The 11,495-nt window shown below is 36.7% G+C and overlaps 1 protein-coding gene across 2 annotated transcripts in view; it reads right to left on the minus strand.

Annotated features, from left to right (window-relative positions):
- Window positions 1–411: 411 nt before the first annotated feature.
- The window catches only part of TXNDC16 (thioredoxin domain containing 16), a 90,675-nt gene continuing 79,591 nt past the window's right edge, over window positions 412–11,495 (minus strand). For both annotated transcript variants that reach the window (XM_040225863.1, XM_040225862.1), the window contains exons 19-21: window positions 10,132–10,292; window positions 6,905–7,095; window positions 412–2,176 (exon numbers count right to left, since the gene is read on the minus strand). In XM_040225863.1, the coding sequence (XP_040081797.1) occupies window positions 1,908–2,176; window positions 6,905–7,095; window positions 10,132–10,292 (621 nt within the window). In that variant the 3' untranslated portion in view covers window positions 412–1,907. The remainder of the gene's footprint in view (window positions 2,177–6,904; window positions 7,096–10,131; window positions 10,293–11,495) is intronic.

Here is an 11,495-nt window from a genome sequence, read left to right on the forward strand (position 1 = left end):
TGCTGTTTTTTTCCCTCTCCACACTCACGATCCCTTTTCTTAGCAAACAGAATCTAGATTTCTTCTGTAAGGCTCACCTCTTCTGTACTGTGGAAATCTGGTTAGGGCTGCCAGTTAGTTTTCCCCTAACCAACATTCCCAGGAGTCCCTGAGACATGAAAGACAGGAAAACAGCTGGAGAGAGAGACAGAAAAATTACTCAGCTGGTTAGTTCCTGCTATACAGAGCCCCAAACCGCTTTTGTTTGTATTTTTTCAAAGCATAGCTTAACTCTATGAATTACCAATATTCTTACTTGGCTTAAGTTAATCAAAGCTAAATTTCTGTTGCTTGAAACCAAAGAAATCCAACTGATTCAGGGAAAGTGGTCCAACAGACAGCATGATAGAGGCCACAGGAAGCTTTTAAATGTAGCCTGAAATCCAGATACTTTATTTAAAATTATTAAAAACACATATTAATAACTGTCAAAATTTCTGGCTATGGTACAATGACTAATTGATTTCAAGTTTTTATGTGCTTGCAGTTAATGGTTAGGCTGGTGACATTTTACTAATACAAGCTATATTTGGAGTTCACTCTCGTATCTCCCATGTAAGAAATAAAAAACAAATGAGAATGAACTGAAATAATACAGATCACATGTCATAAGAAAAACATCTATGAAGGGTGCTGGGAGGAACAAATGATCTATGTTACAATGAAATATACAGTTGACCCTTGAATAATGTGGGGTTTAGGGGAGCCAACCCCCAAACAAACAGCTTTTTTACAGTTAGCCCTCCATATCCATGGTTCCACATCTGCAAAGTCAATCAACCACAGATGCGATAGTACTATAGAAAGTATTCAGTGAAAGAAATTTACATGTAAGTAGAACGGCGCAGTTCAAATCTGGGTTGGTCTAAGGGGCAACTGTATATATATGAGAATTTTATATATATATTGTATGTAATATATATTATTATATATAAGAGAATCATTATATAACATATATATTATATATATCTTACTCTGCATTCGTTTTAGGGTTATTTCATTACTTTAAAAATATAAGGGAATTTAACAGTTTGCCACAGATTAGTTTAACTCAAACTTGGGCTTATTGACATTTGGGGAAGGATAATTCTAAGGGCGGAAGGAGCTGTCCAATGCATTGTAAGATGCTTATCAGCATCCCTGGCTTCTACTTAGCCCCACTATACGCCAGTAAGGCCCCTAGTAATGACGATCAAAAATGCCTCTTGACATTACCAAATGTCCCCCTGGGGGCAAAACTCTCCCCTGATTAAGAAACACTGGTTTTATAGAAAGAGACTCACAGACTTAGAGAATGAACTTATGGTTGTTAGGGAGTTTAGGATGGACATGTACACACTGCTATATTTAAAATAAATAACCAAGAAAGACCAACTGTACAGCACAGGGAACTCTGCTCAAAACGGTGTGGCAGACTGGATGGGAGGGGAGTCTGGGGGAGAATGGATACATGGATATGTATGGCTTCACCGGTGTCACCAGCCATACATGGCTACTGAGCACTTGAAACGTAGCTACTCTGAAGTGAGATGTGTAGTAAGCATAAAACATGCACTGGATTTTGAAGACTTGATACAAAAAAAGAATGTAAAATAACTCACAATTTTTATGTTAACTATTTTGGGGTGGTATACTTAAATTGGGTGAAATAAAATTAATTTCACCTGCTCAGTTTTATATTAATGTGGCTACAGAAAATTCTAAATTACATATATTGCACATTATATTTCATTGAACAGCCCTGATCTAGAAACTTGAAATGACTCAGTATTACTTTTTAGTGAAATAAATTCTCAAGTCTATCAAATAAGCCAAAAAGACTTTGGGAAGCTTTTCATAGCCCTATAAAATTAGCTCACTTTTGAGTATCATAATTCTTGATTATCATGCCTGAGCGGTTTTTTGGTTTCTTCAAACCAACTACTTCTGCTCGAATGCTTCATTTTCAATGTTCCAATCGATTCCTCTGTGGTGGCAGATTTATCGTCAGGCTGTTCTTTATCACTTTCATGCACGTCAGTTTCTTTTATACACTCAGGAACTTTCCTAGCAAGATGCTCAGATGCTGCCGCATCCATCATACTTAGAAAATCATAAGCAGGCAGAGGAGGTTTCCATTCCTGAGCAGGTAAAACTTCTGCAAGGAAGGTAGAATCAAGGGTTAAAGAGGAACAGATATAAAATCCCATCACATGAATATACTAGAAAATGTTTTATTTTAAAAAATATATTTATAGGAGTGAAGGCCTTATCAGTTTTATCTATGGGAAAGCTACATTTTATTATCATCATTGTCTAAGAAACTTGATACATTTGTCAGTACTAAACATGTATAATATCATGTAAGAATCGAAATGCCAGTCTATGTCTGATGCAGGATATGACACGCTTGGGGCTGACGCGCGGGGATGACCCAGAGAGATGTTGTGGGGAGGGGGGTGGGAGAGGGGCTCATGTTTGGGAACGCATGTACACCTGTGGTGGATTCATGTCAATCTATGCCAAAACCAATACAGAATTGTAAAGTAAAAATTAAAAATAAATAAATTAATTAAAAAAAAATAAACATTTTCATTTATAGGCTGTGCTATTTTAAATAAAGATATAGGCAAAAAACATAAAAGTCCATAATCTCGCTGCCTGTTAACCCTTACTGAGGGTTAAAAAATAGCAATATGTGTAATGAGATTACATACAGCCAGGAACAAGTTAAAATGAAGAAGTCTCTTGCTTCCCTTCCTACCCCTGTCTTTATCCCCAAAGTACTATAACTATAGATCATTCCAGATAAAAATTTTGGACCATATATTTTAATACATATAAATGTACATTTTATATACATTTAAATTTAGAAAAGTTTTGGACCACATACATATATATAAAATTTAGCAAAATATTTCTTACATTTTAAAGCATTTTCTGTTTTGGAAGATTGCTATGGAATCAACTGTACTATAAACAGGCAGTGATTAAAAGCACTTAGGGCTTCATGGCAGTGAGTCTTAACATTATTTTAAAATATTGGTCATTAAAAGAAGAAAAAGGATTTAAGCTGATAACATATATATGGGATAAAGAGACTAGCTTTACTCCATTTAGTAAACAGATTTCACACAATTTCAGAGTTTAGATGCCTATTCAAAATACAAGTTGAGAAATTACATAAGGAAAGGTGCAAACTAAACATTTAAAAATTAAATTCCAATGAAAGAATCTATATACTGTTATATGAAAAGAAAGTAAAGCTCATAAAGTAAAAACTCAAGCATCTCTCATAAATCAAATAAAAGCTTAGGACATTCATACAAACTCTAATTTAGGATTAAAACACAAACAAAAACCTGCATCAGTACTTATGTATATGTATACTCATTGATATGATTTCTTCACTCAGGCTCAAGTATATGAAATCCGTGGTACATCAGCAAGGTATTACATTTAGGTTACCCCTGTAATTGATGTTTCAAATTACAGTGTTGCCCAGATAACAGACTCAAATATAGTCTGCTGTCAGTGTTAACAGTGACAAATGGATAAAATAGTTTCTTGAATATAATGAATAGGTAAGTAAAATAACTGTGCTGTGCCATATGCAGATGAAGTATCTTTAAGAGAAGTTCAATTTAAAGCACAGCAAAGATTTAGCAATATTTATTTTCATGGTAAGCACTGCAGCCTAGTGTTCTGAGACAATGACAAAATGCTTGAAACTGGACATTCTAATTCTGCTCATTATTTCCTCAGGAACTCTACAAAGATCTTAAATAAAACTACTCTCCTCACATATGGGCAAGAAAGACACTTATCAAATTAATACTGATAATAATAATAATGACTAACATTGATTGAGGCTTTACTATATATCAGGAATTATGTATTTAATCCTTACAACCTCATGAGGTAAGTAAAATTATTATTCCAACTTTCTTTTTTTTTCTTTTTTTTTCCCCAACTTTATATATGAGAAAACCAAGTCCTAGAAAGGTCAGAGAACTTGACCAAAATTAAGGGTAAATGTCAAATAAGAACAGCCAGTGGTCACAATTTCACAGAAATTAAGATGTGCAGCAAGCAAGGTGAGGTGGAGACCAGTGGCATGGGGTTACAGTTGCAGGCTCTCCTAAGGGTAGCTGCAACATTCGTGTCTCAGACCTGCCTCCCAGGATGTAGTGAGAGCAGGTCCTGGCAGCACGGAGGACGGGCCGCCAGACAGAAAGGTCCTGCGTGGCCCTTGGCTTCCCTGCTGCAGAGGCTGCAGGAATAACTTAAGATCAGGAGCAGTGATACAAAGAAATGATGGAAACCAGAGGCATCACCATCACTGCAATGGAAGAGACACTAGTTTCTCAGGAAACTCAGAAGAATAATTCTGATCCTTGGTAACGGTTTGAGTTGAGAAATCAAAGCCCCTAAGGAGGCCCCTTGTAGGAAAGGATCTTTGTATGAAGAATAATAAATACGGTAGGTTTTACACTTTAAATGTATGTCTCTGCATACTTCATTTTAATTTTTGAAATAACTGTAACAGAGTAGGGACTATCGGGAGGAAACAAGGGGGAAAAAACCACACAGTAGTCAAGGAGGCTGGGTCAGAAGTTCGGGTTTGTCTCTGAACATCACATGACCTTTTTAAAGGCTATTCAGTGGAGAGGTACTCTGGCCTGACTTATGTAGCCTATCTGATGTAGTCAGAGTCCATGAGGCCTCTGTGTCACAGCAACTGAAAATGACAGCACTCAGACGCTTCTATAAAATAGCAGTGCAGACAGAGAATGCAGCTTATCTGAAGAGTTCAAGAGCTGCACCTGAAAGGACCCCTCTGCTGTGTGGCTAGAATGAAGAGGCCATCAGTGAGTGGTAGCAACCACAGAAAGGCTTCCTTCAGGTTATGACAAACCAAACAGTCTAATGTAGTTACTTTTTTACATTTGTAAATGCTAAAACTAAGACACTGTCTCAGAAAACTAAGACTTAAAAATACTGTCCAAGAGGACCCAGAATAGCCAAAATAATCTTGCATACAAAGAACAAGGTTGGAGGAATCAAATTTACCAATTTGAAAACCTATTTCCAAGATGTTGTATTCAAGACAGTGGGGTAACTGGCATAGTTACCCCACCGTACAGTTGACAGAAAAACATGTACATGAATGTTCATAGCAGCATTATTTATAATAGCAAGAAATGGAGACAGTATAAATGTATGTCAACTGATGAATGGAAAAACAAAATGGGATATATCCAACCAATGGAATATTATTCATCCATAAAAAGGAATGAACCACTGATTCATGCTACAACACTGATGATCCTTAAAAACCTACACTAAGTGAAAGAAGCCAGACACAAAAGCCACATGTTGTATGACTCCTTTTATATGAAATGTCTAGACTAGACAAATCCAGAAAGACAGAAGATAAATCAGTGGTTAGGGAATGAAAAGAGGGGAGAATGGAGAGTGACTGTGAATGGCTACAGGGTTTCTTTTGGGGGTGATGAAAATGTTTTAAAATTCAGTAGTGGTAATGGTTGTGAATGGTACAATCTTGCGAATATAACAACAACAACAAAAATCCCAAAACACATTGAATTGTACACTTTAAAAGAGTGTACTTTATGGTATGTGAATTGTATTTCAATATCCAAATATCTACAGACTATTTAGACATAAGAATTTAGTTAAAACTGCCTAATTTAACAAAAATGAAATGGATAGACCTCCTGGGAAGAACAAGTATGTTGCAACGACTGACAAATAAATTCAAGAATATGATTAAATATACATAAACATACATAGTGATAGATTCACAAAATGCAAGCTGAGAGACAGCATAACACTGAACTGGAATTTATATACCAGAATTGTGTGTGTGCATGTACACATATATTCACATGTGTTCACATACACACATACACAAACTCATTTCAGAACTCAGTCATGAACAGCATCAAAATGTTATTATAAAATAGTTCATTTGGTTTCCAATAACAAAACCTTTATAAGGGCCTTAGGAAACTTCATAACATCACTATTTCCTTAACAGACTAATGATCTAGGTTATTACATGTTAACTAAATTACAGCAACAGGATTGTTGCCACAACTGTACATAAACTAACAAACATATCTATGCCACAAGTACAAACCCACAGAGGTTTTAGAAAAATAGCAACTATGGCATGTCATGTCTTGGGCTTCCCTTGTGGCTCAGACAGTAAACAATCTGCCTGCAAAGCAAGAGACCCAGGTTTGATCCCTGGGTCGGGAAGATCCCCTGGAGAAGAAAATGGCAATCCCCTCTAGTATTCTTGCCTAGAGAATTCCATAGACGAGGAGCCTGGTGGGCTACAGTCCATGGGGTCGCAAAGAGTTGGATACCACTGAACGACTATACTTTCACTTTCATGGCATGTCACAAAACCAGCATTGTGAATTCTGGGCCAAGATCTATTTTCTTGTGGTTCAAAATTCTGGCTCTGGCGTACAACAGAGTCATGTTGAAATCCAAGTTTCCTCATTTACTGGTTAATTATATGACTTTGAACTAGTTATTTAGCTCCTCTACACGTATGTCCTATGACTCCTGTGAGAATAAAGAAGATAATACATGTGAAGCATGTAACTTTGTGCATGTTACCTACAGAGCATTCAGTAAATGTTTAGCTATTATATAACAGCACTCATTTTCTGTGGGTAAGAATATCTACCATAGAGCAGACTGTATGGACAACGCTGTCAGCATGTTAGTATTTAGAATGTTTACAAACATTACAATTCAATTCATTCTAGCATTCATCACTATAATTCAAGTTTAAAAATCCATGAAACAAAATGTAAAATTGTACACATTAAAACAGGAAACTTACTGATAGGACTTTCTAGTCCTGCTTCTAATTTCTTCAGCCACAATAAAAGGTTCTGTTTAGTGATAGCCTGGTCTGAAGGAAAAGCAAACACGTGGCCACCTGAATGCAGATTCACCACAACAAGAAGAGGAAGCGGAGGCAGGGTACCAAAATATGCCTGTAAGACTCCTTTCCCCACTGGCGTCTTCTTCCTAGAAAAGAGAGCAACTGAACACATTAATGAATATTTCTTTCTATAGCAATTTAACAAGAACAACTGTTTGTAAAACATTAACCTTTAAATACAGCACCATACCAAGAAGTTTATTTTATGGAAATAAGTCCTAAAAATCAAGGTCTATAACTATGTTACTAGTAATCAGAGTCGTAAAACGTTTCTTTTAACATGAGGTACATACTGTGTATCTCTTAGGAGAAAAAAGGCAGCATGAGAGTTTTAGTAAAAAAACCAGATAGTCCACAGGCTCATCAATTTTGTCCTGTATAATCAATATATATTCCTTTCAAAGTACAGTCAAGTATCTGATCATGTCAGCTCAAAATTAAATGGCCCAGTCAGTTCAGTCACTCAGTCATGTCTGACTTTTTGCGACCCCATGAATCGCAGCACGCCAGGCCTCCCTGTCCATCACCAACTCCGGGAGTTCACTCAGACTCACGTCCATCGAGTCGGTGATGCCATCAAGCCATCTCATTCTCTGTCGTCCCCTTCTCCTCCTGCCCCCAATCCTTCCCATCATCAGAGTCTTTTCCAATGAGTCAACTCTTTGCATGAGATGGCCAAAGTACTGGAGCTTCAGCTTCAGCATCATTCCTTCCAAAGAAATCCCAGGGTTGATCTCCTACAGAATGGACTGGTTGGATCTCCTTGCAGTCCAAGGGACTCTCAAGAGTCTTCTCCAACATCACAGTTCAAAAGCATCAATTCTTCGGCACTCAGCTTTCTTCACAGTCCGACTCTCACATCCATACATACTACTGGAAAAACCATAGCCTTGACTAGAGGGACCTTAGTAGGCAAAGTAATGTCTCTGCTTTTGAATATACTATCTAGGTTGGTCATAACTTTTCTTCCAAGGAGTAAGCATCTTTTAATTTCATGGCTGCAGTCGCCATCTGCAGTAATTTTGGAGCCCCAAAAAATAAAGTCTGACACTGTTTCCACTGTTTCCCCATCTATTTCCCATGAAGTTATGGGACCGGATGCCATGATCTTCGTTTTCTGAATGTTGAGCTTTAAGCCAACTTTTTCACTCTCCTCTCCCACTTTCATCAAGAGGCCCTTTAGTTGCTCTTCAGTTTCTGCCATAAAGGTGGTGTCATCTGCATATCTGAGGTTATTGATATTACTCCCGGCAATCTTGATTCCAGCTTGTGCTTCTTCCAGCCCAGCGTTTCTCATGATGTCCTCTGCATAGAAGTTAAATAAGCAGGGTGACAATATACAGCCTTGACGTACTCCTTTTCCTCTTTGGAACCAGCCTGTTGTTTCATGTCCAGTTCTGTTGCTTCCTAACCTGCATACAGGTTTCTCAAGAGGCAGGTCAGGTGGTCTGGTATTCCCATCTCTTTCCGAATTTTCCACAGTCTATTGTGATCCACACAGTCAAAGGCTTTGGCATAGTCAATAAAGCAGAAGTAGATGTTTTTCTGGAACTCTCTTGCTTTTTCCATGATCCAGCGGATGTTGGCAATTTGATCTCTGGTTCCTCTGCCTTTTCTAAAACCAGCCTGAACATCTGGAAGTTCACATTTCACGTATTGCTGAAGCCTGGCTTGGAGAATTTTGAGCATTACTTTACTAACATGTGAGATGAGTGCAATTGTGCAGTAGTTTGAGCATTCTTTGGCATTGCCTTTCTTTGGGATTAGAATGAAAACTGACCGTTTCCAGTCCTGTGGCCACTGCTGAGTTTTCCAGATTTGCTGGCATATTGAGTGCAGCCCTTTCACAGCATCATCTTTCAGGATTTGAAATAGCTCAACTGGAATTCCATCACCTCCACTAGCTTTGTTCATAGTGATGCTTCCTAAGGTCCACTTGACTTCACATTCCAGAATGTCTGGCTCTAGGTGAGTGATCATACCACCGTGATTATCTGGGTCATGAAGATCTTTTTTGTACAGTTCTTCTGTGTATTCTTGCCACCTCTTCTTAATATCTTCTGCTTCTGTTAGGTCCATACCATTTCTGTCCTTTATCGAGCCCATCTTTGCATGAAATGTTCCCTTGGCATCTCTAATTTTCTTGAAGAGATCTCTAGTCTTTCCCATTCTGTTGTTTTCCTCTATTTCTTTGCATTGATCGCTGAGGAAGGCTTTCTTATCTCTCCTTGCGATTCTTTGGAACTCTGCATTCAGATGCTTATATCTTTCCTTTTCTCCTTTGCTTTTCACTTCTTTTCACAGCTATTTGTAAGGCTTCCCCAGACAGCCATTTTGCTTGTTTGCATTTCTTTTCCATGGGATGGTCTTGATCCCTGTTTCCTGTACAATGTCATGAACCTCCGTCCATAGTTCATCAGGCACTCTACAAACTATAAAATAAGATACTTAAAGAGACAGACAGAGAAAAATAAATGCTACACAGAGTAACACTAATACGTGGAATCCTAACAAAAAAAAAGTCAGACTCAAAAACAGAGTAGAAAAGTTGCCAGGGACTGCAGGGTGGGGTAAATAAGGTGAGACTGGTGAAAGGAAACAGACTTCTCAGTTGCAAGATGAATAAGATCTAAGGATTTAATGTATAACACAGTGACTATAGTTGATAATTCTGTGCTGTATCATTGAAATTTGCTACATGAGCAGAACTTAAATGTTCTCACTCCACCCCATCCCCAAATTTACATTTATAAAACAAATATATGAGGTGATGGATGTGTTAATTAACTAGATGAAAGAGTTTTTTCACAATGCATACATATATGCATTGTGTTTAAATTATCTCAATGTACATTTTAAATATCTTAACAATTTATTTGTCAATTATGCTTGAATAAAGCTGAAAAAAAACCTCACAGCAAAAAAAAGAATTATTGTAAAAGAGAACTGAATCTAAAATAAGATCATCTCAGACCATCTGAGGCAGTTTAGTTACTAAAATATCACGATGACTTATATGTTGGTTTCATAACATTAATTCCAAAGGTAGTTTCACTCCCTAATGAAAACTTAATAATATTGATTACTTTCTTTACATATTAAAAAATAAAAACTATACTTACAGATTTAACCAACAAGGGGTAACTGAATCCAAGTATTTCTTTTTTGCCAGCCTCAGTATTGTTTTTTCATGCTGAAGATCTATGCCACCATCACTAAATAAAATAAGTAATGGTTTCTGAAGTCGTAAATAAATGGGAAGATTTTCCACAGTGATCTCTGGCTGTTTAAAAATAAAACAAATCAAGAAAAAATGGAAATTATAACACATAAAATAGAAAATAATGTTCAAATCACTCTTGCATGTTAGTTTGTAAAATGTATTTCAAACAAATTTTCATTTAAGTGGAGATTTTACTATATTGATTAATAAGTATGAATCTCAGGAGTGTTTTTTATTTAAACTCATCTTGTTTTAATAATGAATTAGTTATTTTCAAAATAAAACTACTAATAGAATTCGGAAATAAAGGAGCTCCTTGTTTTTAAGCATGTAGCATTTCTAGTAATTTCTTATGTTAAAATCTAGATCAAACTAGTCAACACACATATGACAAATATTTTTCCTCTAGCATAATTTTTTTAAATATATAAGCTAAAGCTTTAAAGATCTAATCTTTTAACATCTATGATTACTTAAAAATTAATAAATCTTAGTTTGTTTCAAAATTGAGTTTTTAGCAATGGCACCCCACTCCAGTTCTCTTGCCTGGAAAATCCCATGGACGGAGGAGCCTGGTAGGCTGCAGTCCATGGGGTCGCTAAGAGTTGGACATGACTAAGCGACTTCCCTTTCACTTTTCACTTTCATGCATTGGAGAAGGAAATGGCAACCCACTCCAGTATTCTTGCCTGGAGAATCCCAGGGACGGGGGAGCCTGGTGGGCTGCCATCTATGGGGTCGCACAGAGTCGGACACGACTGAAGTGACTTAGCAGTAGCAGCAGCATAATCAAAGTAATCCAATAATATGCTAAAACAAATTTTAAAGGCTCTTATTTTGGAGAGGGTTAAAATAAAGAAAAAGTAGTAAGAAATAAATCTTACTCTTTTTATTAATTAAAAGAGAACATTTTAAAAAATATATTTGTAGAAGACAATTTGTTTAGGCTGTTATTAACAAGAATTGAAAAGAGTAAGAAATAAAGTTAAAATACTTAGGATTAAAAACAGCAGTGACTTAAGAGTATTAAAGGCTTCTACCATTTTCCATTTTTAGTATCACATCTATTAATTCATCTTCTGGATATACTTGTGAGCTGGATTAAATCTTCCTACATCAGAAAACAAATCCCCAGCTGACAGATGAGGAAACCAAGGATGAGAAGTTGACTTGCTGAAGTCACACAGCTAAGTAGGAGGAAGAGTTAAATGAAACTAGCACCCAGGGATTTTGTTTACCAGTATGCCATTTCACTGGATCACA

This window comes from Oryx dammah, unplaced genomic scaffold, assembly GCF_014754425.2.
Source record: "Oryx dammah isolate SB20612 unplaced genomic scaffold, SCBI_Odam_1.1 HiC_scaffold_26, whole genome shotgun sequence".
In the NCBI taxonomy this organism is placed as follows: Eukaryota; Metazoa; Chordata; class Mammalia; order Artiodactyla; family Bovidae; genus Oryx; species Oryx dammah.